Genomic DNA, 25,175 nt, shown 5'->3' with positions numbered 1-25,175 from the left:
CATTTTGTCCCTGCAATAACCCTGCTTTGTCTGAGAGTTGTCAGACTCGGTCCAAAATCGTGCACCAAACTTCCATGGCCCAAGTGGGGATTTGAACGAGGGTTTCCCAAGTCCTGTTCCTCACATATAGTCTCTAGTTTTCTGCTTCAGTCAACTGGCTTTTCCCCAGCCATCCCACTCAGCAACCTTCCTCCAGCCTCAGGAGTCTTCCCCCCAACAGAAGTGGTCCTTCCACCAGTGGAAAACCCAGTGGTCCTTCCACCAGTGGAAGACCCAGTGGTCCTTCCACCAGTGGAAGCGCCACTTCCATCAAAGGAAAGTCTTGAGTTTTGCAGAGCAGAGTGGTAAGACGCAAACCACCGCAATGACCTCTTGGGTGAAAACCTACCTGGAAATTTTGCGCTGCAAGTTGCTGAGGAGAACCTTGGCTCCAGGGAGCATGCCCCAAAGGTATGGCAGAAAAGTGGCCTCAAAGTACACATGCAGCCTGACAGGGGAGTCACAAGCAGGCAATATGCTTAGTTTCACGCTGTAATCCCAGGGCAAGAGATTTCCTAGCAAGACAGAAAAGTCACACTTTAAAGGCATCAGTAGACACCCTCATGTTCTTAGAACATAAGACGAGTCCTGCTGGATCATACCAGCGGATCCATCCGAGATCCTGTTCCACGTAACAGCCAACCAGTTCCTCCGGAGGACCAAAAAGGGCTGAGGCCTTCTCCTGATGCATTCTCCAATCATGGGTATTCAGAGATTTGCTGCCTCTGCATATGAAGACTCCCTTCAGTCACCTGACTAACCCCCTCTGGTGCACCTCTTCTCCCTGAATCTAGCTCCCTTTTGAAGTCATCCAGACTGAAAGGCCATCACTATGTCCAGTGGTAGTGAGTTCTACAGCTTAATTACTCCTTGAGTAGCAGTAAAATTTATTGTGTTATGGTCACAGGCCATTACAACCTAAAGCATATATAAATTATGCAACATATACAATGTGACTGCAGATTTTCAGATTTACCAATATGAGCATCTAGATAACAGAAAACCAAAGAAACTAATTGTCATGGAATGATGCTATCACTACAGCAAAGGGAAGTCACATATGACTGTGGAAAGCATCTTTGCCTTTTGATCTCCTGGAGGGAGGACAGGAAATTATGCAGAGGTGCTAGGATGCAACTTCAAAAGGCCTAAATTACCTCGTGGCCTGCACAGAGTTTTCCTGAGGGGGAAAACACAGGATTTTAGATTCCATCTTGAGACGTGGTCAGAGAAGGATCTCTGGACCATGGGTTCCCGGAATGGGGACAAAGAACTTCCAAATAAGACTGTATTCAGCTGAGCAATCTCTAACTGCATTTATGTTTTATTTCTTTGGGGTGCTGTGTGGTTTCCGGGCTGTATGGCCGTGTTCTAGCAGCATTCTCTCCTGACATTTCGCCTGCATCTGTGGCTGGCATCTTCAGAGGATCTCTGAAGATGCCAGCCACAGATGCAGGCAAAACATCAGGAGAGAATGCTGCTAGAACACGGCCATACAGCCCGGAAACCACACAGCACCCCAGTGATTCCGGCCGTGAAAGCCTTCGACAATACATTTTATTTCTTTGTTTTGAACTTTTACAATAAATCGTTGAGAACTCAGCTAGGAGTTATTGGAGAAAAGGACCCAGGCCTTTACTGAAACAAGCGTGGCTCTCCCAGGCTTGCTTTCATTATACTAATTAATAGAGGTATTTGTCTCTTTGTATGTAAGTCTGGTCTGTCTCTTCCTGGCCACCAAAACAAAAAGCGGCACCCCGCAGGTAACGGCTGGATCAGCTTCAGAAAGGAGAAAGGACAATTTTTTCTGAGCCTGAGAAATGGTTTGAGTCCATAGCAACCTTGCAAGAAAGTTGGCTCCAGGTTTTAAATAAAAAGAACAAGACCCAACATGCTGCAGTACGTCCTCAGATATGGATGTTTCCCATATACAGTGAGACAGCATTTGGAAGTAACACCAAGCAAGTAATGCTATTGGCATAGTCTAGCAGCAAACCAAAGTGAAAGCCATTCTGAGATTTTGTGACATAATACTGACCAAATAAGTAGTTCTACTCAGTTTCCTGAACCTGTTCCTCGACAACTTCACTTGGCAGACCCCGCCCCAAGTTCTAGTATTATACCAGGGGGATGGGAAGTCCCTCTTCATCCATTTTCTTCACCGCATACATAATTTTATAAGCCCCTATCATAGTGATGGCGAACCTTTGGCACTCCAGATGTTATGGACTACAATTCACATCAGCCCCTACAATTGGCCATGCTGGCAGGGGCTGATGGGAATTGTAGTCCATAACATCTGGAGTGCCAAAGGTTCGCCACCACGGCCCTATCATGTCCCCCATTGGGCCTTCTCTTTTCTCAACCAAGAAAGCCACCCAACTCTTCAGCCTTTCCTCAGGGGCTCTATCCCTGAATCATCTCGGCTGCCCTCTTCTGTTCTTTTCCCAACTCTGTGAGGTCCTTTTGGAGATACAGCAACCCAAACTGCACACATTATTCCAAATGAGGCCACACTATGGCCTCCATACAAGGGTGGTTTACTCCAGATGATGTGGGTCAACCTACAGAAGCCTCAGCTGCCTTGCAGAAGCATTTACCCCCAACAAGGCAGGCTACTTCATCTCTAGATATACACTCATGTCCCAGAGCAGAAGGCATCGATCCTGATCAAGTGCCAAGTGTGGAAGCAGCCACATCTGAAATTCAGCCACCGACAAACACACACACACACACCCTTGGACAGACACACACCAAGTTAGAGACAATGCCTCTAAAACCACCGATACTCTTCCCACTGTCTGTTGGGTTCTCACCTTTCTTCTGCTTGGTAGACCAAGATGCAGCTGGCTTTTTTCCAGTAAGGGATTCGCATAAAGTCCTTTTGGCTATTAGTCCAGAGAATGAGACCAGGGATCCTGTGAAACTGACGGGAGGGAAGGAATAAGGAGGGTCAGGATGTCCTGAGAGTCACCAGTTGACTGGCTAGAGATCTGTTTTTGTGGCAGACAGCACCATCAAGTCGCAGCCAATTTATGGTGACCCCCATAGGGTTTTCGAGGAAAGCGATGAACAGAGGTGGTTTACTGCTGTCTGCCTCTCTGTAGCAATTCTGGACTCCCGTGTTGGCCTCCCGTCTAAGAACTGAGCAGGGCCTACCTTGCTTAGCTTCTGAGATCTGACAAGATCAGGCTAGCCCAGGGGTAGGGAACCTGCGGCTCTCCAGATGTTCAGGAACTACAATTCCCATCAGCCCCTACCAGCATGGCCAATTGGCCATGCTGACAGAGGCTGATGGGAATTGTAGTTCCTGAACATCTGGAGAGCCGCAGGTTCCCTACCCCTGGGCTAGCCAATGTCTTTACTTATAGATTAAATGTGGCTTAGTTTCAATTAACATAATTGTTCAGTTGCATACTGGACCGTTGCCTGGGTTTATCACAGGGAGCGAATGGTCTTTCCAACATCCTTGAGAAGTGATAGGGTAGTTCATGTCAGGACCATGCCTGTCAGTACCTAGATCAGTGGTAGCGAACCTTTGGCACTCCAGATGTTATGGACTACAATTCCCATCAGCCCCTGCCAGCATCGCCAATTGGCCATGCTGGAAGGGGCTGATGGGAATTGTAGTCCATAACATCTGGAGTGCCAAAGGTTCGCCACCACTGACCTAGATGTCTTGCTGTGTATGAATTGCAAAAGTTTTCCTGTAAATACTTTCCTGCTTCCCTCTTCCCTTCCTGGCAACCTCCTGGCGCCAGCTCATCTACAAAGAGGTGCGAAAGGTTCCCAGGTTATTTGAAGCTCTGTAGTGCAAATGTTGTAGAAACTGTAGTGGACATTTGGTGTGGGGCGAAACGGGGGGGGGGGGGGGTTTGAAGGATATAGGTCCTGGATCTGAGCTCTCTAGCTATTCTATACAGCCAATTCAGTCTCCATTGGCCTATCACCCCACCTGGCCCCACCGACTTTCTAAAAACCAGAAAGGGGGACCCCTGCTCTAGTGACTTCATGCACACTTTTTATTTTTTTTAACAACAAAGACTTCTAAATGCATGCACAGATTTGGGAATAAGCCCAACTGAATTCAGGGAGACTTAACAGCCCGATTCTATCATATTTATGTGGAAGTAGGTCGACTTTTCCAGTCACGGCCTCTACTCTTCCAGACTTCCTCAGGAATATTGGGCTTATGAACAAAATTAAGCATTCTTGACCATCTTTACCTGCTTCCCATTGATCTTTTTAAAAAGGCAACTCTACATCAGGATATGACTCCATTCACTATGGGCCCAACAGTGTGGTATAGTGGTTAAGAGAAGGTGCATTCTAATCTGGAGAACCAGGTTTGATTCCCCACTCTGACTGAGCTGTAGAGGCTTATCTGGTGAACTAGATTAGCTTGTGCACACCAACACATGCCAGCTGGGTGACCTTGGGCTAGTCACAGATCTTCGGAGCTCTCTCAGCCCCATCTACCTCACAGGGTGTTTGTTATGAGGGGGAAAGGGAAAGGATATTGCAAGCCCCTCTGAGTCTTTTACAGGAGAGAAAGAGAGGATATAAATCCAACTCTTCTTCTTCTTCTTCCACAGGATTTGACAGGGTTCATTTCCCCTGTCTGCAGGTCATTTTTTTGCTCACGTCGGTCTCTAATTCCATAATCATAGTTCTACTGAATGTTCATCGTGCATCATGGGTTGTCTGAGCTGCATAGGGGTCTGACAGGGTTCATTTTCCCTGCACAGGCAGTGCAAACCTGCTGGTTAAACAAGAAGTTCCTGTGTATGCCTCATTCCCACTCAGCTCTGGCTTCACTACAAGTCGCTTGCCTGTGTCTCTCAAATACACAGCCAGATACACAGGCATCAAAAGCCAAATTTATCACAGTTCAGGGTTTTTTTCCAGATGGCTAGCAGTTCTGTGCCTGTTATTGACATGGCTATTGCAAGGACAGAGGCACTGGATGGCATTCCGCCACGTGAACCATCCTTGAATGTTTTCCACAGATGCTTTGGCAATCCTCTCAATAACGAAGAAGAAAGGTCAGCATACCTAGGGCTGAGTATCTCTGCGATGGAGAATAAGTTCTTGTCCATCTCTGACACTTCCGAAACCATCTGAAAATGACAGCGGAAAGAAAACAATTTTTCCTTTTTAAAAAAAACACTCCACGACGTGCCCTGCCAGAAAGCTTACTTGACCCTGCCCCAGTATCACTGGATTGATTGGCCTAGCTGAATTGGTAGGAAACTGCAAACTTCTGGATGTATTAGTGCAGTTCGCTCATTCTGGGGGATCCTGTTATGAGAAATGTAAGGCGCTTGAGACAAATCTAATGACAATCCCCGACAACACAGGTGTGTGAGCCAATACAGCTTAATGAAGTGAATATCAGCTAATCAACTAACCAAATAAATAAACCGTTTAATTCATATCATTTAAACTTTTGGAATTTCTGTCTTCCTGCAGACAACAACCCTTCCTGACCAGGAGGATAAGAATCCTAACTGATAGAGGTTGTCAGTGGTAATTAAACACCACTCAGAACCGCCACCATTTACATTAAACACTACTGCTGCTGAAGAGAGTATTTACGAACATGGAAAAAACCCTAGGCCTGGTGGAATGCTCTCCCTCCAGCTGTGCCGGCCCTGCGGGATCTTAATGAGTTCCGCAGGGCCTGTAAGACTGAGCTGTTCCACCGGGCCTTTGGGGAGACTAGCCGCTGATGGCCCCCCCCCCCTCCATATAACATCAAGTGGATCCTACCGCCCCTTCCTTTTGGGTTTTTAAGGGAATTGATAGTAGGTGCCATCTTTTATGTTGATCTTAATAATGCTGCATTTTAATGGGGAAGGGTTTATATATATTTATTAGAGCCTGTATTAATTGATATTTAACGGATTTTAATCTGATATATGTGCTCTATTTTACATGTTGTTCACCGCCCTGAGCCCTCCGGGGGAGGGCGGTATATAAACCTAATCAATAAATAAAAATAAAATAAATAAATAAGGTACAAAGTACGGCCTACCTGGGAAATCCAGCTCACGTGGTGCAGGTAGGCAGTATCTGGGACAGGCAGGAACGAGGAACAATTCCTCATGTTTGAGAGGTTTCCAGAACCTTCCGGGAGGCACAATTTGTCAAAAACTTCTAGGTCCTGCAAAAGCAGCAGTGTTACAAATAGGTCATGGAAGGTCATGGACAAATAATACTAATCAATAAAAGATGTTAGGTACAAAAGGGAAGAAAGAAAAGCAGAAAGTAAATTAGGGACAAACCAAAGTAATTGGGATGCTGTATTCTGAGTAGAGAGACCTGGGGGGAGGGAAAGCCAAAATAAAGTTGAGGGCAAAGATATTCCTGTCCTGCGTTCAAATCCCAATCAGCCATGATGCTCACTGGGCAACACCTGGCGACAATTGCTCATTTTCAACTTTGCCTGATTGACAAAGTATTTGGGAGGTTATAAGGAGACGGCAGCACTGAATGGAAGGAAGATACAAATTGAGACACGGAAGAATATACTTTCGTGATTGACCCACCAATAAAACATTCCACAAACATGACAAGAAAGTTAGAAAGACAAGGGGACCAAAGACCAAAGAGGGTTACATTCTGAGGACAAAGAGGGCAAGCAGAAAAGGGGCGGGGGGAGTATAGACAAGTAAGAGGCAAGCGTAAGTTATAGTGAAGAAACCGTCAGAATGAGATTTGTGCCAAAGCCTCTCAGCTACCCTGATGCAAGAATGAAGAGTGAAACTTGTGGCTGATGAGGACAATAACATAGAGTAGTGGATTAAAGCAGCTGTTCTCCCTTACCAGACACTGGGGAATGATAAGCTGGTACAGTCCACCCGGGTGCAGGAACGGGAACCATTGGAGTGATTTCCCCAGGAAGATGAGCAATACCTGAAATGTCAATGATATGAGGCCTGAAGCAGAAATGCCATTACAGAAGAAGTGTATGGTACAGCGTGCTCAAGATGTCCCTGCCACTATTAACTTTTTTGCAAAGACAAAAGAAGAGAAGAAGAGTTTGGATCTGTACGCTGCCTTTCTCTCCTGTAAAGAGTCTCAAAGCGGCTTGCAAACGCCTTTCCTTCCTCTCCCTACAACAGGCACCTTGTGAGGTAGGTGAGGCTGAGAGAGTTTAGAGAGAACTATGATTGGCCTAAGGTCCAGGAGTGCTTTGATTGTGCGTTCCTGCATTGCAGGGGATTGGACTTGTTGGCCCTTGGGGTCTCTTCCAACTCTATGATTCACCTACCAGGCTTCATGTGGAGGAGCGGAGGAACAAATCCAGTTCACAAGATAGAAATCCACCACTCATCTAGGAGCAGGGAATCAAACCTGGTTCTCCAGTTACATTTCACCACTAGACGCCACAGGAACAGGAGACTAGGAACGCATGAAAGTACAATGCCTGTCCCCTTCCCTTTAAATCAACTCCTGGCTAAGATTCTGTCTACAACTTGCCAACTCTCCTCTCTTTTTGTGCCCCTCCTCCTTACTTTTGGCTGGGCTCTGTTGTGTTCTCCAAGCGCAGAGGCACCAAGTTCCTTCTGGCCTTTGGCTTCTCCCTTGCACTGCTCAGATTTCCCCATCCATAACACTGTGGCTTGAAAACAGAGCTGCGGTCCTGCATCATCTTTGCCTTGTGGATAGTTACGCCACATGAGACCCTCTTTCTGGGTCACCAAAAACAGACGGGACATGCCCCCGGCATCGCCAGCAACGCTCTCAGAAGGTCTGGGAGCGTGAGGTGCAGCTTTATCCTCTTCTGTGTTTGCGGGGGATCTTGGCTCAGCTACGGAGCTCCTGGGGTCCTTTGCCACAGAAGAGAACTCTTTGCGGACATTGGGAAGCTCAGGGGCTCCTTTGTCAGGAGAATGAAGAACTGTCACATCCTCCACACAGAACTGCACGCAAAGCCTGGAATAAGGAACGGGAGAGAAGGAATGGAGCTGAAGAGTGGAACTGCCAGGTTAATCGGCTATTGGGGGTTTTCTAGGATGTGCAGCTGTGGTCTGGTGATTTTAACTCTTTAATGTTTTGCCTGCATCTGCGGCTAGCATCTTCAGAGGCATGTCATAATAAAATATGTTTCTCTCTGTGGCTTAGTTGTGCCAGCCACAGCTGCCTCAAAAATATTGCTGGTCACTTGGTTGGTCACATACTGGATTCACATCTTGGTCTTCTTCTGCAGGCCAACGGAGTCATCACTTGAAAGTTTCTCTTTCTGTTTTCTTATGGATAGTATTTTGGGGTGTGTGGCTTTTCCCAGTCCTACTATCATGGCAGCCATTTCCCTTGCCCCAGTCCCCACTGCAGCTATTCCTGGGAGCTCCTTTGTTCAAAAGAACATTATTGTAACATTACAACACTGTCTATATTCCCAGCTTTCATTTAAAAAAAAACCCAAAACACTTTCTGGTTCCTTTTGTTGCAGAGATATGCCTTTCTCCTTGTATCTCCACAACAAAAAGGGCTAGTGTCAGGCATGGCTCCTGCTCTGCCTGGCATCAAACCAGTCACAGCCCAAGGCCACACCTGGGCCTCCCTGCATACTTGACTATCTTTATGTTAATAGACCTTTTGTTTTTAATCACTGCGCTTGGAAACTAGTACCATATATACTCGTGTATAAGCCGACCCGTGTATAAGCCGAGGCACCTAATTTTACTGCCCAAACCTGGGAAAACTTACTGACTCGCGTATAAGCCGAGGGTGGGAAGCCGGGAGGCAGAGGGAGCTCCTTATTTGGGCAGTGACATCAGGGGGAGTCACTGCCCAAATAAGGAGCTCCCTCTGCCTGCCGGCTGGGTTTGACAAAACCCCAGCCAGCCAGCGTGCCTCGGGGTTCCCCCTTCACCCTCGGAGGAGGGCAGCAACAAGCAGCTCGTGCAGCCGCTGGGAGGTTGTCCTGGCCATGCCCCCAGCCTTGACAGAGGCCTGAAGAGCCGGCTGGTAAGCGGTGACTCGTGTATAAGCCGAGGGGGCATTTTTCAGCCTTAAAATGGGGCTGAAAAACTCGGCTTATACACGAGTATATACGGTAAGCAGGTGATCTCGCCCGAGGCCTCCTTAAAGGGGGGGGGGGGTGAAGAGGCTCCCTGGTGAAGACTATCTCTTGAACTTGAGACATTCTGTACTCCATGACAATGCTCTTCACACCTTGTTCCACTAATTTGTTGTTCCATTAATCTGTGGGAAGATGGGCGGGGGGGGGGGGCAATGAGCGGGAAACTGAAAGGAATAAAGTTGCTTGCAAGGAGCCAGGACTTAAGAACTGGCTTCTTGCCCTTTGAGCCTCTGCTGACATTTCATTGTAGGCTTCTGATTCATATCCAGAGTCTGAATTATTGACCGCTGTACCAGGGCCTAACAGCTACAGACTTACTGTTTAAGAAACACAACTTATCATGACATCATGCCTCTGAAGATGCCAGCCAAAGGTGCAGGCAAAAAGGTAGGAGTTTAAACCACTAGATCACGACCTCACAGCCAGGAAAACCCACAACAGCCAGCTGATTCTGCCCATGAAAGTCTTCGACAACACACTGCAGGGCTTGTTTCTTTTAGTTACTGAAGCCACAACCCACGCCGAACACAAACAGAATATACAGGCCCTGGAGCGTTCAGAAGGTAGGTATTAAAAAACACAACAAATAGCCCCGGGTGCTCACAGAGCTTTCTTGCCAGCAACAGAAAAAAATCCTATGGGCTGGTTCCATTGTCAGAAGAAATAAATCTCTTTTTGGCACATGTAGTGGGGAAGAAAATTAAGGCAACTCAGGAGTGCATGAAGGCACTTATGTAACATGGGCAAGCAAACCATGATTCACAGCTGGCTACCCTGGTTCTCCACTTGGATTTCCAGTAGTGGCACACAGTCCCCGCCACCACCTGAGTGAAATCAGTTTGTTTCATCAAATAACGCATCACACACATTTTAAAAACTGGACTTGTCCGTTACGTACATCTTGCAGTGCTGTCCAGCCCTAAGCTGGCGGATCAGAATCCGACGCAATGGCGCTTATTACCAAAACAGTGTCTTTGATACTGCACCGTGTGTGTGCGTGTATGTGAATGCTCCAAATGACAAATATCACATTCACAACACTCAAGCAAGTAATGCTCCAAATACCTCATTTTAGATATCACACAACAACTTTATTGGGCACTGTTTTACCACCTTGTTAAAAATGGGTATGGAGTTGAGCTGAAGCAAGTGTGAAGGATACAATTTATCAACAGTGAACACACCAAATTTCACTGCAGTCTCTCAAGCAGAGTCTCTGTTATTTACATTAGTAGTCTTCACCACAGGAATGTCAACTTCCTGTTTTGGGGGACAATTTCCAAGGGAAAGCCCCCCCCCCCCCACACACACACACGCCTTTGTGTTTTGGGCCAGCAGGAAAACCGGGGCGGGAGAAAGACAAAAAGTATGTCAGGCTCTATGCTGAGTTCAAGCCCGGGGAAAAACTCAGATATAACATGAGCTGATGCTTTATAAATGCTAAGATAACAGTATGGTAATACCACATTTCTGACAGAGCTCTTGCAAGGGTTATGAAGACATAATGTATGTGCACCACAGCAGGGCTGTCCAACTCTGGCCCTCCAGATGTTCATGGATTACAATTCCCCTCTGAGGGGAATCGTAATCCATGAACATCTGAAGGGCCAGAGTTGGACATCTCTGTGCTGCAGCATTCCAAAGCTCTGTATAGATGTGACAAAAATTAGGATGAAGTCCTCAATAGGTTCTTTGAAAGAAGACAGACAGTCACACAGACAACCAATCCTGCTGGGCAGGTGTGAAAACTGAAAACTGCAAAGACAGCTGGCATCAACAGCTGCGCGGGGGGGGGGGGGGGGCTAAAGCTAGAATGAGCTGCTAGTTTTGTAAAGCTACAATTAGGTGAGTGGGACACAGATGCTGGTTTCGTGAGAGCATCTTTAGAGAAAACTGTGTGCTATGGGCTATCAGGCCCCTTCTGGCTTAAGGCAGCCCTATGAATTAATGACCTCTGAAACGTCTTGTTGCTAACAGCCTTGTTTGGGTCTCGCAAAGTAGCGCTATAAAAACCAAGCAAACCTGACAGTGGCTTTGAAAACAGACCCCAAGAACCTGCCACTCTAGGACCATTGTGGTGAACCTTTGGCACTCCAGATGTTATGGACTACAATTCCCATCAGCCCCTGCCAGTACGGCCAATTGGCCATGCTGGCAGGGGCTGATGGGAATTGTCGTCCATACCATCTGGAGTGCCAAAGGTTTGCCACCACTGCTCTAGGATGATGGCCAGAGGATAACACTGTACCAAATGTGGCACAAGTTCCCTGATGAACAGCAGGATAACAAACAGGATGTGTGACAAAAGAAAACTGCAAGAAAAAAAAAATCACCTGTAAGGCTGCTTTTTCACACACGGAGGCCTAAACACTTTAGGACAGTGTCTGCCTTTCTTCCTTCCAGCAAAGATCTAAAAGGCCTTCCGTGTTAGGGGTTCCTGGATCTCCGTATCCCACTACACGGGCCTTGACCCATCCTCTCAGGGGCTCTGCGACTGTCACACTCACGAACCCAAAACAGAAAGGACTCACCTTGTTTTCTTCTCCTTTATGTACTTCGCCGACTTCAGCTCCTGCCAGGACGGAAAATCACTTTGAAGAAACTGCTCCACCCCAAGCTGGAACTTCTTTATCTGCAGAAGACACCCTACAGTCCAAAAGAAGAAGAAAGGCCAAGCCAATAATCAAGCCAAGCTAACGGATAGTCTCTGTTATATGTATATCATTCGGACAGAGGGAACAGCTCCTCTGGACTCACCTGAGCCAAATCATCTCTGAGCTATCCTAATTTCAGTTTACACTATTTTTCTCCCTTCCAGCCAGTACTGGAATCTTTGCCTCCGTGGCCCCAATCCTGCAGGCCATGCCTGGTCTGAACAATTCTGGGTTCCTGGGCAAAATTTGAGGATGGGGCCCAGAGTTACGCGCCTTCACCATTCTTACCTGCTCTGGGAGGCTCACAGTGGGGTAGAGAGCTCCCAAACAGAGCAGGCTGTGGTTAGGGATTCCCCAACACAGGGCCAAAGACAGGGCTTGCGCTGGGCACGCAGTGGCTAAAACGGCTACCGAATGTAGACATTAAGATTTGGGGGGATTTAATTCTCTCTGTTGTACTGTTTGTAAGCCTCCTTCAGGTGGAGAAAAATTATCTGCATGAACAAATTTAAATTCTCCAGACAGAGAGAAAAAATTTTTTGTCTACAAAGGGGTATAAAACTGTGAATGCTTTTTATCTCTAGCCTGAGATTATTTATCACACAGTGGAAAGGAAAGAGGTGAAATAGAAGCCAGAGATTTTTCTGAAAGCAAAAGAGGAGTTATAATTTGATCAATCGTCTTAGTCAGAGCATTAAACAAAAGATTGTATTTATTTTATAAATTTATACACACGCACACACAAGTGTATATACATAAGATTATGCAAGACAGCAAAGAGACTACTAGTTTTTCCTTTCCCCCAGTTCTAATGGTTTCAAACCACTACCAAAGTCTCCAGATAAAATAATTTTAAGCGAGTAAACCAGGGGTGGGCAATTATTTTTTCCATGGGGCCGCAAAAGAAACAGAAAATATTGTGGAGGGGCGGGCCAAAAGGCAGGGGGGCGAGGCGCTTTTGAAAGCCCCGCAGAAGCTGGCAGCCAAGGCAACCGGCTTCTGTGGGGCTTTCAAAGACGCCTCGCTCCCCAGCACAGCAGGGAGGCCAGTCAGGGTAATCCGGCGGGCCGAATGTGGCCCGCGGGCCATATAATGCCCAGGTCTGGAGTAAACCATCTCTGATTTTTTTTTTCACATGTATGTTCTCTTGTGGAAATTCACACGTCTTTATTTTTAAAATTCGTCCTCCCAAATTTGGAATTTCTCCTTCAGAGAAACTGAGAAGTCTGAGAAGAAGCAAAGCTCGCCAACTGCTAGGGCACGCTTGTGTCTAATATTACACAGAGGCAGTCATAGCAAGAGTCAGTAATGCTATTGATTTAGTGCTCACCTATCAGAGAAGTGTCCACAAAAGGACTTTCGTCCCTGTGGAATATTATACAAGGAAGTGCTTTTGTGCTGTCTTGTAGCTGCAGGGAGCCTCTGCTGGGAGAGGACCTCAGTACTCCAAGCAACACCTGCAAAATGAAACAAAGTAATAAAAGCAATAAACATCCAACAGCCTTCTGTGCAAATGAAGAAGAAGAGTTAGATTTATATCCCCCCCTTTTTCTCCTGTAAGGAGACTCAAAGGGGCTTACAAATTCCTTTCCCTTCCCCCACCCCACCACAAACACCCTGTGAGGTAGGTGGGGCTGAGGGAGCTCCGAAGAACTGTCACTAGCCCAAGGTCACTCAGCTGGTGTGTGTTGGAGTGCACAGGCTAATTTGGTTCCCCAGATTCCACAGCTCAAGTGGCAGAGCGGGGAATCAAACCCGGTTCTCCAGATTAGTGTGCACCTGCTCTGAACCACTATGCCACGCCACCGTTTACATCCACGCTTCTCTCTTTCCCTGGAGAAAGCAAGAGCATTTCTGGCGTGGCTTTTCCCACCAGGGAGGGGCGAGGCCAAGGAACATTGGTAGTGGGTACTCTTCCTTGCCACCTGTTAGAAGGCAAGATTGAACACTTACCACTGGGGGGTTAAAGCTCTCAGCCGATAACGTGCAGTAGGACCAGGCGAGCTTACGATTCAACTCCTGGGCGCCTATGTGCTGGATCTCTGGGGTGGAGCTCATCTGTTGCGAAGGGCTGAAACTTTCCAGACATCTCTTTTCAATGACAGGAAACAGCGAAGAGAAAGATGGAATCTGGCACGGAGTTTCCAGAATGTGGCACTAGAAAGGGAGATTAAACAAATCAAACTCTCTCCTCACTTGAAGATCCAAGAGCAGAGCAAAAGGAGGACCCCTCTACCTTCTGTAAGGGACAGCAGTGCCTCTCTGCGAGGATCTCCCGATGTATGTCTCTTGCCTGTTTGCCAGGTGGCACCAACGAGTTCAGAATAGGAACCATAAATTTCTCAGCTGCCCCTGTAGCATCACGACCAGAGGAGAGCAAAAGTTCTTGCCGTCGAACGAAACAACAGAACCTAAGAGTCAAAAAGGACTTTTTGAAATGCAATAATCTTCCATTACCCCTTCTGGGAAGAATTTCAGTGATGAAGAAGAATGTCTGACTGAGATTTATTATTTTTATTTCGAACAATACGAGTACTATTCAATGACACTTTGTTTAAGCAATGGCAGAAGAATATATCAAATTTTGTCTAGCAAAGGGGCAAAAAACCCAAAGAGTTAAACAAAATATTACAGGATGCAAAAAAACCCGGGGGGTTAAACTTACCGGATATGAGAATGTATTTTGCATCATGCTGTTTAGTCTGGTTAAAATACAGTGGAACCTCGGTTTTCATTGTCTTCAGTTTTCATCTATTTTTTCAGTGAAAAATTTGTCTCCGTTTTCATCGATTTGCCTCGGTTTTCATCGATTTGCAGTAAGGTGCAGGGGTTTGTGGAGAAAAATCACCCGGACAAAGCTGTGGCAGGCCGTGTCTGCAACTTGTTTAATGACAATGTCTTTCCCCATTTCAGACAAATCTTAAAGAGGCATCAGAAACAGACCTCTTTGGACAGCTTTCTGGTGCAACATTGGTCCACTGGTTCTGAAGCTGCTCCTAGTGTTATGGTTTGTTACTGTTTTCAGCATTAAACACTATGTTTAATCACCAAAAATGTGTTTTTGGTATGTTTTTTGGAGTGCCTAGAAAGGATTAATTGGATTTACATTGATTCCTATGGAAAAGTTTGCCTCAGTTTTCATCGGTTTCGGTTTTCATCGATTCTTTTCGGACAGATCACCAACGAAAACCGAGGTTCCACTGTAATGAATTACATTGAGAAACAGAAGGCTGATTGGCACAGAAGGGCATGATTTAAAGTTTGGATGGAATGTGTGTCTTTGGTATGACTAAGCTAAAGCCAACAAGGACTTCAATAATCATAATTAGACATGACGTTCTGAGATTAAAGCAAACCCTGCCAGAAAACACTGAGGTGCCTTTTTACCACATGAGGCATTTTATAGACATGGAATGAGCTTTGAAAAGCAATGGGTTGTGTATCATGACATTTGAGATTTTATACAAAGAGAATGGAAAACGAAAACAAGAACATGAAACCCGAGGGTTGGGGGTGAGGGGTAAGGGGGCTTATGGATGGGACCTTGGAAAGAAAACATGGATCTTTATTTTTATATCGAACAACAGCAGCAAGAATACTATATGTGCAAAACTGGAAAATGCCAGCTATTCCATCAACTGAAGAATGGTGAGAGCAGCAGTGGCGTAGTGGTTAAGAGCAGGTGCATTCTGATCTGGAGGAACTGGGCTTGATTCCCCGCTCTGCCGCCTGAGCTGTGGAGGTTTATCTGGGGAATTCAGGTTAGCCTGTGCACTCCCACACACGCCAGCTGGGTGACCTTGGGCTAGTCACAGCTTTCCAGAGCTCTCTCAGCCCCACCCACCTCACAGGGTGTTTGTTGTGAGGAGGGAAGGGAAAGGAAATTGTAAGCCTCTTTGAGTCTCCTACAGGAGAGAAAGGGGGGATATAAATCCAAACTCTCTTCTTCTTCTAAAAGTATTAGGATTAGTGGAAATAGCCAAGCTTACATTATTGCTTAAAGAAAGAAATCTGAATAAATTTCTGGACAATTGGAAGCTTACAATAAAATATACAGATAAAAAAGAAAAAAAATGAATTGATGACTTAGGCTGATTCCGCATGGGCCAAAAACAGCGGTGTGAAAACAGTATAAACCCTTTTATACCGTTTTAAACCCTTTACACCATTTTCACACTGTTTTCACGCTGCTGTTTTTGGCCCATGCGGAATCAGCCTAAGTCAGTGGTGGCGAACCTTTGGCACTCCAGATGTTATGGACTACAATTCCCATCAGCCCCTGCCAGCATGGCCAATTTGGCCATGCTGGCAGGGGCTGATGGGAATTGTAGTCCATAACATCTGGAGTGCCAAAGGTTCGCCACCATGGGCCCTAAATTTTAGAACTTTGAAAAGATTGAACTCATTAATAATGTAGTCCCAAGCATATTAAAGCTATTAACTTTTGCAAAAAACAAACCTGAACTTGAAAATGTGCTGTATATGTATGCTGCAGATTCTCCTGTGTAAAACATTTTCATACTCATGTTTTGAGAAAAACCTAAAAACCTTAGAGCATTTTTACTCATTCCCAAAAGAGGGTGGGGTTCAAGAGTTATTTTTTTAGTGTTCCTCAAAATCTCCAGGTTTTTTTCCATCGGAATTTTTTTTCAAGTTGTGGGGAGGGAGGGGAACTAGGCCTTTAGATCTGAAAAAGATAAAAGCTGCCCAACCTTCCACACTAGTATTTCAGCCACTCACCTCTGCTCCAACGTCTGTAGCAAGCTGACCAGAAACAAATACTGTGGCAAGGTTAAGTTGTAACGCAAGAGCAGCTGGACGTAAAGATTCCCGGAAGAGGCTACTGGCTGGTGTAATATGCTCTGCTTGGAAAAACTCTTGAGCGTGAGAGTAGTGTGCAGGCAGGCGCCAAGGACGAACGGGAAGGCAGCCAGGGGCTTCTGCAGAAGGTGGACGTCTCTGAGCTGAGATACAAGCACATAGGTTAGCACAGTGGTGGCAAACCTATGGCACGGGTGCCAGAGGTGGCACTCAGAGCCCTCTCTGTGGGCACGCGCAAACAGAGTGCCCCCCCCCCACACACATCTAGGCTGGCCTGGGCCACTAGGCTCGATTATTAGCATTAAACCTAAGACCTAATTTTGGGGAAGCAGTGTAGGTAACCCTGTTAAGCGCCGTTAAACCCCACTGATTTTCATGCGAAAAACTAAAGTGCGATCCTTTACCTGGAAGTAAGCTCGGCAATAGAACTTGCTTCTGAGTAAATCCTCCTTGGATCGTGATTCACCCATTGGAAGAGTTGCTTCAAAGCAAAGCCACCGACTACCACCAAGCTTACTCCTGAGTAACACACGCCTTGGAGCCAACTGTTTTTTCTAAACTCAAACCTCAGTATTCGGGTTAAATTGCCGTGTTGGCACTTTGCAATAAATAAGTGGGTTTTGGGTTGCAGTTTGGGCACTCGACCTCAAAAAGGTTTGCTATCACTGGGTTATGCAAAATCCAGAACCACACTGCTATTATATCCCCCAGTCAACATGGATTATTTTAGGCTTTAGGGTCCAGGCAAGAGAAGCTCTCCTCCCTTTTTGAATGCCACCCCCCACCTCCCAAATCTAATGCCCTTTTGTAAAGATCAAACGCAGTCCCTTTCCTTGGCCAAGCTGCGTTCACGGAAAGTCGCTTACGATAGCCCCACTATTCCCACAAGCCCCAGCTCTGCTTCACACAGCGTGCACCCAGAGAGAGCGGGAAGGTGACCACACCGGGCCTCCTGCCCTGCACCTCACCTCCACGCACGCTCCTGGTCGCAGCGCGCGGCCAGCATTCAACTGCTGCTGGTAAGCAAGACACAGGGTGAATTTGTTATCCAGTTCATAGAGGCCGGCTTGAGCATTCAGAACCTGGGTGATAGTGCCCTGAGGAATGAACGGGTAAATACAACGTTTGGTAAGGAATCTGATATAGATAGATATTTATTACGGCCTTTAGGCCAGCCAATAGTTTAAGAACAGAATACATGTGAATACATAGCATTCCATTTATACAAAAATATAATATAAATTGTAAATCCATTATAAAATCTATTAATAAACAACATTAACTTCAGGCATTATTACAGTCCTCGTCACACAGTACAGCTCTTTGTCTTAATAAGGAATTACGCTTGTTGTGTACCAGTATACAAAATTTAGCTACCTTCTGTGAAATGGCGGAAACACGATCTTCTAATAGCATTCTTACAGCATTTGTATCTGAATTATCTATGAATGGATATACATGACGAGTTAACAATGGTTGGATTAACAACTCCCTTTCACCTTCGTGTAACTTGCAATGCAGTAAGATATGTGACACTGAGTCTACTTCCCCTGAGCCGCACACACAAGTTCTCCTGTGCCTTGGAATATTTTGGAATCGTCCCATCAGGTTAGCTGACGGGAAGGCATGGAATCTGATATAACACACAGTGCTGCTGGGTTTTGTGAAGCAGCAGTTGAAGTACGTCGCAGGATGCTCCCAAAGGCACCTGGTGGGCCACTGCAAGTAGCAGAGTGCTGGACTAGATGGACTCTGGTCTGATCCAGAAGGCTTTCTTATGTTCGTATGATGGTCTGTGCTGTAGAACAGGCTTAATTAATACTAAGGTTTTCTTATTGATGTAGTGGTTAAGAGCAGGTGGATTCTAATCTGGAAAACCAGGTATGATTCCCCACCCCTCCACCTGAGTGGCAGAGGCTTATCTGGTGAACTAGATGTGTTTCTGCACTCCTACATTCCTGCTGGGTGACCTTGGGCTAGTCACAGTTCTTCAGAACACTCTCAGCCTCACCTACCTCACAAAATGTCTGTTGTGGGGAGAGGAAGGGAAAGGAGCGTGTAAGCCACCTTGAGTCTCCTTACAAAAAAGAAGAATGGGGTATATATTCAAACTCTTCTTCTTCTTTTATCTGCAAACTTTATTGTCCCCTTAGATCTTTTTTCCCCTTTCAATATTTACACCTATCCCATTCCTTTTATGTTCCCATACCATTTTTGTGTTCCCAGTTTTTTTTTTCTGTTAGTAGAATCATTTAGAAACATATTTACAGCTTAAATCTATTTTATCCTTTCAATTGTGAGTATCGTATCTACCTTATGCTGGTCTATAACCGTAATATAGACTGATTGATTAACTGAGTGATTGACAGCATTTGGGAAGGAATCTGAGTCGGGCCGTTAAGAGTAGTCTTAGAGCAACATCATACAAAATATTCTGACAGTCTAAGCCTCATTGGGTTTGTTTACATAATTTTTAAATCACCTGAAAAACATAAACCCTGGAAGTTTTACTCAGTTGGAGCTTTCCAGTGTTATGGAGTAGATAAAAGCCTTAGAGGACGCATTATAGATTTCTTTTCAGCAAGTTAATTGCTGTTCATTTTCTTGTGTTTTATTTTTTCTGTTAGCTGAGAAACATCTGTGATACCTTTGCCTTAAAAGGAGATGAGACAGTTTCATGAAGGAGAGGTCTATCTGCGGCTAAGAGCTATGGTGACTAAAGGGAACCTCTCCATTCAGTGGCAGTCAACCTCTAAATACCAGTGCCAAGAGGCAATATCAGGAGAAGGCCTCAGCCTCTGTGCCCTGTTACTGGACCTCCAGAGGAACTGGGTAGCCACTGTTTGAGACAGGATGCTGGGCTAGATGGACCGTTTGGTCTGATACAGCAGGGCTCTTCTTAATAAAAGGTGAAATAAATAGTTATTTGAAAAATTAAAATGACAATATTTAAATATGCTGAGCAGCTTTAGGGAAATCCAAGAACTCTTCTCAAAACGTCTGGAATCTCACAGTGCAGGGATAAAGTTCGAGGCAGAACTCTTTCTACACAGGATGCTTGTGTACCTACCACGTAAGAGATCACCTTGGACTTCTTAACTGGAACCACTGGCTTGCCTTCTTCTCCCAGCTCCAAGGAACTGCTCAGCAGCGTACTGGTGACCGGCGAAGCAGACAAAACTGAACTTCCCTCAGAAATACTGTCCTCAAACGGCTCCATCACGTTCTCCAGACAATATGGTAAAAGGTGCGAGGAAGAGCTGGTGACGAACACTCTCAATCCCGATGCTTTGAGGGAAGATATTTTTAGAGCGGTCACCACATACCTGTGCCCCAGCTGTAGAACATGATGCCAAACCAAGTGGGGAGACTTGTGGAGTAAAAAAAGGGGGAACACATTAGATTCGCATCCTATATTTCCTCCAAGAAGCTCAGACTGGTGTACATTAGATAGACAATGAATTCTCCCCAGTCCTAGTCTAATTCAAACTCCAACACTGGCATGTCTCTACTGATGTTTTAATTGACTTCATTTACCATCTACTTTTCTACATTCTCCAGGAATAGTATAGAACCATTTTTTAAAAATACAAGGGAGATCAGTATAATGGCTATGATAAACAATGCAATAAAAGCGAATTAAACTTTACGCTATTAAGCGATGGACAATACAGAAAAATTGGCCCCTGGGGTCATCCAGCAATCGAGATCGAGCATTCTGGGGTGCTGTGTGGTTTCCGGGCTGTTTGGCCGTGTTCTAGCAGCATTCTCTCCTGACGTTTCGCCTGCATCTGTGGCTGGCATCTTCAGATCCTCTGAAGATGCCAGCCACAGATGCAGGTGAAACGTCAGGAGAGAATGCTGCTAGAACACGGCCATACAGCCCGGAAACCACACAGCATCCCAGTGATTCCGGCCGTGAAAGCCTTCGACAACACATTGAGCATTCTGTTACAACGTAACTGTGCAGCGTGGGGAAGCAATCTGACATGAAAAGAAAGCGAAGCACTAACTTACAAAATACATTTTCTTGAGCTGCTGCCCGAATCCGGCCAGACACCCAACCAACTCACCTGCACCAGGACTGGAACGTAGGGATCGGAGCCAAAGTTATTTAAGAAGAGGAAGAAGAAGACTTTGCGGTGGATGGAGAGGACTGTGCTGAGTCTGGACAGCTCCCCTGCCACATTCAGCTCTTCCTCCTTCTTACACTGAGCCCTTGAGAAGGAAATTACTTATTACTTTTATATCTAGCTTTCCCTCTGTCATGATCATCGAATGAAAACTTGCTTGTGGTCCTGACCCGAGGGAAGTCCAGCTGGCCCCAGCCTGGTGCAACGCTCTGTCCAATGTCACCAGAGCCCTGTGGGATTTGATGCAATTCCGCAGGAGCTTTATGACAGAGCTGTTCCACCAAGTACACGGTTGAGGCAGCTACTGTTATCATCTGGCCTCCTAACTCTGGCCTCTATCCCCCCCACTGACCACCTGTGTTAGACAACAGGTTCATTTTATCTGCCCCTCCTTGAAAATTTGGGGATTAATGGAAGGGGATATTTTCTCTATCTTGCTTTTAGTAGATGTTTGCAGTTTTTAAAAAAATGTTTAAATCGTTAGTAATTTAATTATAATCCAATTATTTACTGTGTGTATACAATGTTGGAAACCACTCTGAGCAGGGAGGGACGGTATAGAAATCTAATAAAATAAATAAATGCAAAACCTTCTCAGTACGGCTGCAAGTCAAGTTTGCAGCCTTTAGAACTACAGTCCAGTTGTTCAGGAGATCCATTCTTAGATCTCTCAAATGACATGCACTAAGAACACTGAATAACAATTTTGGGGCCACCTTCTTTGGAAAGGCCAGTGACTCATCTGCTATGGGAAGTGATTTGGGACGGGTTGTGGGTTGTTGAACAAGAAGAAGAAGAGTTTGCATTTATATCCCCCCCTTTCTCTCCTGCAGGAGACTCAATGGGGCTTGCGATCTCCTTGCCCTTCCCCCCTCACAACAAATACCCTGTGAGGTAGGTGGGGCTGAGAGTGCTCCGGGAAGCTGTGACTAGCCCAAGGTCACCCAGCTGGCGTGTGTGGGAGTGCACAGGCTAATCTGAATTCCCCAGATAAGCCTCCACAGATCAGGCGGCAGAGCTGGGAATCAAACCCAGTTCCTCCAGATTAGATACACAAGCTCTTAACCTCCTACGCCACTGCTGCTCCACATGCACTAATAACACTGAATAACAATTTTGGGGCCACCTTCTTTGGAAAGGCCAGCAACTCACCTGCTTTGGGAAGCGATTTGGGACGGGTTGTGGAATTGAACAAGGGATACCTTGTTTGCTTAATATTTCTCTATAAGCTTTGCTGCTTTGCTTCTTGAAACAAACATCTTACATTATCTATGAAAAGCCCAGATTTCTATCAGATAAGCTCAGTAAGCTCAGCTGCTGGCAATGGGGCTTACTTCTGAGTAAACCATTACTTATCCAAGTAAACCACCACAGAGTTTGGGCACTTACGCTCTCAAATGATGTCATCGATTCTTTTGCTCCATTTGCAGAAGACAGGTAGCCAATGGAGCAGCAACTTCTATTCGTTTCAAGGGAACAAGTTTTTACCTGAGGAGCTTTGCAGCTTGCCCCAAGTCAAGGACAGGCGGGATATCGATCCTCTTCTCCAGACCAGGCATTACTTCAACAGGATCTGCTAAGATCTCCAAGTATCCAGCTCTGCTCGGGTTCTTGGGAGGGATGTACGTCCAACTGGGGAACAGCAGAAGATTTTCTAGCCATTCAAGTTCAAAATGTAAGACCTAAACAAACAAAAAACCAACATCTTCACTAAGTCATGTTGATACATCACAGTCCTTCAAGAACAATACTTTTTGGGCACTGCAATTCCTGTGGGTGGGGGGAGAGAGAGGGTAGCTGGACCAGGGACATCACAGAAATACTGCCTTCAAAGAGGCTTGCTGTGCCATGGATAGCAAGCTGAAAGTAATGCTGCCCTCTCCCCATGTATGTCCCTCTCTCCAAGTCTAAATTAAAGTCTAAATAAATGTGGCACAACCATGTATAAATAAATATGGCCATTGCTGTCATGGTTGCCAAAACGGCTACTAGGAAGCAGTTGTTTTATCCTTAGTTTGTGATAGTCCATCACACAGTACGTTCTCCACACAGGTAGCTTCTCAGGTTGTACATCAAATGAGAAGGATTTTGAAGACCCACCATCCTCATTCTACAGGCTGTCTCATCACTAGAAACAAGGCAGCTCCGTAAAGGATAAAAACAGTACATCTTCCCACCCTACCTCACAGGGCAGTGTGCCTGTGTTGTCTCGAACATACAAGCTACCATCTGTGACTTCATCCTTCCCATCTGTTAGGTAACCAACAAGGATCAAGTGCGCTCGTTGCAAAATTCTCTGGTCAGGAAAGAGGCCTTTGGTGTCGCAAGCCCACTTCCTGAATTCATCACTGCTCCAGCTCAGATGGCTACAACAAGGTTGATGTTGCTGGGACTGAAGTTCTGAGACAGAGATGAGGCTGAAAAACAAAAGTAAGCGATTACAGAATTAGATATACAACCACAACATGTTCATTAGTATGATTATTACCGTTAACGGCACAATTTAAAATGAGTTTTTAAAAAACAGACCATAAATGTAGATATCAATAATTAAAATTACGCAAGTTTGATAAAACTGCTGTTAGAAATATAGCCACGTCTTCAGTTCAGCTGGGATAATAGTCGTTTAAGAGCAGACAAGTCTTATCGGAATCTGAAGATAGTTTTCATTACTACAGCAGCTTATACCCTCCAGGGCACAGGAAACAGACCCAGGAAAAAGTGATACTATTTTATATCTGTTTGCTCCATTACGTCATAAGGTCCTTGTTCCAAAACATATTCAGATGAAGTTCTTGTCATGACATGTAGATCATGGTGATCATATCCTAATCAGCAGAATCATGAGTCAGCAAAAAGGGAGTGTTGTGACAACTGGCAACAGCAGCTGGTTCAAACTAGATCCGGGTGACCTTTACAGTGATTGGCTCAACAATGTATATAACAGTGGTGGCGAACCTATGGCACGGGTGCCAGGGGTGGCACTCAGAACCCTCTCTGTGGGCACGCACAAACAGAGTACCCCCACACATACATCTAGGCTGGCCTGGGCCGCTGGGCTCAATTATTAGCATTAAACCTAAGACCTAGTTTTGGGGAAGCAGTGTAGGTAACCCTGTTAAGTGCTGTTAAACCCCACTGATTTTCATGCAAAGAACTAAAGTGCGATCCTTTACCTGGGAGTAAGCTCAGTTGCTGGCAATGGGGCTTACTTCTGAGTCAACCCTCCTAGGGTCGTGATTCATCCATTGGAAGAATTGTACGGTTGCTTCAAAGCAAAGTCACCGACTACCACCAAACGTACTCCTAAGTAACGCATGCCTCGGAGCCAACCGTTTTTTCTAAACTAATACCTCAGTATTCAGGTTAAATTGCGATGTTGGCACTTTGCGATAAATAAGTGGGTTTTGGGTTGCAGTTTGGGCACTAAGTCTCGAAAAGGTTCGCTATCATTGGTATATAAGCAACTGTATTGTACTGTACTGTTGTTCCTTTGGGAAGCCAGTGTCTGGCGAAGCACTTTGGTTGACTGTTTCAGAACTCTGTATATATTATCCTGTACATATAGCAACTCTGTGGTAAAAGCCTTCTTTGGAAAGAGCCTACTGTGTGGAGTATTTCTTCTATCTGGAGGTGGGAGATTGCAGTGCATGTCAGATATATACAGGTGGACTACTGTCTATACTTGCCTACTCTGAGTAGTACCGCTCTACGTCTGCTGGCAGTTCTCCTTCCAACACAGCATTCAGAATTTAGGGAAGTTAATTAACTGTGTGTGCCGTAAGCTCATCTCAGAGTTTTAGCTACTCGATAAATGAAGTTCAAAATTAGTATTTAATATTCAGGAAATAAATCAGTGTGTCAGAGAGGCTGATTTCAGAGAGAGTCTCCACATCCAGGTAATACCATTACAAAAACTTGAAGGTTTCACAGTACTCCTTTTTGCTTCACCAAAATAGTACAATTCTCCCTCTGGAGGTAACTAACCAAGTAAAACAGCAGTTTCCCAAACTGGGAGGTTGGGGGGACAGGTCAGAACCAATAGCCAGAAGACACAGAACAGCACTATAGTTGTAGATAGAGGCCTAAAGACAAATGGATTAATATTTGTTTTATTTAAATTGTGTCCCACTTTCCCTCCCCCACATCAACAAGACTCAAAGCAATTCACATAATTTAATTGTTTTAAGAAGGATAGCAGAAAAAAGCAACTAAAATTTGAACCATGCCTCTGCAAAACACGCTAAATGGCCACGAAATATGACCTAGTACTCATGAATGCACCATATAAATACTAAAGCAGTGATGGCAAACCTTTTCGAGACCGAGTGCCCAAACTGCAACCCAAAACCCACTTATTTATCGCAAAGTGCCAACATGGCAATTTAACCTGAATATTGAGGTTTTAGTATAGAAAAAATGGTTGGCGCAGAGGCG

At 45.4% G+C, this 25,175-nt stretch overlaps 1 protein-coding gene across 4 annotated transcripts in view; it reads right to left on the bottom strand.

The window, feature by feature from the left end:
- CTC1 (CST telomere replication complex component 1) overlaps window positions 1-25,175 on the bottom strand; it is a 44,778-nt gene that overhangs the window by 18,280 nt on the left and 1,323 nt on the right. For all 4 annotated transcript variants that reach the window (XR_007245095.1, XR_007245094.1, XR_007245096.1 and 1 more), the window contains exons 2-17: window positions 22,921-23,155; window positions 22,227-22,420; window positions 20,679-20,823; window positions 19,676-19,975; window positions 17,574-17,702; window positions 16,525-16,748; window positions 14,021-14,195; window positions 13,738-13,941; window positions 13,115-13,241; window positions 11,662-11,776; window positions 7,560-7,980; window positions 6,868-6,957; window positions 6,077-6,205; window positions 5,095-5,159; window positions 2,856-2,965; window positions 389-554 (exon numbers count right to left, since the gene is read on the bottom strand). Coding sequence is in view for 1 of the 4 variants with exons in the window: in XM_048503798.1 (XP_048359755.1) it covers window positions 389-554; window positions 2,856-2,965; window positions 5,095-5,159; window positions 6,077-6,205; window positions 6,868-6,957; window positions 7,560-7,980; window positions 11,662-11,776; window positions 13,115-13,241; window positions 13,738-13,941; window positions 14,021-14,195; window positions 16,525-16,748; window positions 17,574-17,702; window positions 19,676-19,975; window positions 20,679-20,823; window positions 22,227-22,420; window positions 22,921-23,155 (2,829 nt within the window). In the remaining 3 variants the exon portion in view is untranslated. The remainder of the gene's footprint in view (window positions 1-388; window positions 555-2,855; window positions 2,966-5,094; window positions 5,160-6,076; window positions 6,206-6,867; window positions 6,958-7,559; window positions 7,981-11,661; window positions 11,777-13,114; window positions 13,242-13,737; window positions 13,942-14,020; window positions 14,196-16,524; window positions 16,749-17,573; window positions 17,703-19,675; window positions 19,976-20,678; window positions 20,824-22,226; window positions 22,421-22,920; window positions 23,156-25,175) is intronic.

This window comes from Sphaerodactylus townsendi, linkage group LG07 (assembly GCF_021028975.2).
Source record: "Sphaerodactylus townsendi isolate TG3544 linkage group LG07, MPM_Stown_v2.3, whole genome shotgun sequence".
NCBI lineage: Eukaryota > Metazoa > Chordata > Lepidosauria > Squamata > Sphaerodactylidae > Sphaerodactylus > Sphaerodactylus townsendi.
The sequence above is the reverse complement of the archived record's forward strand: the minus strand, read 5'-3'. Positions and strand labels throughout refer to the sequence as shown.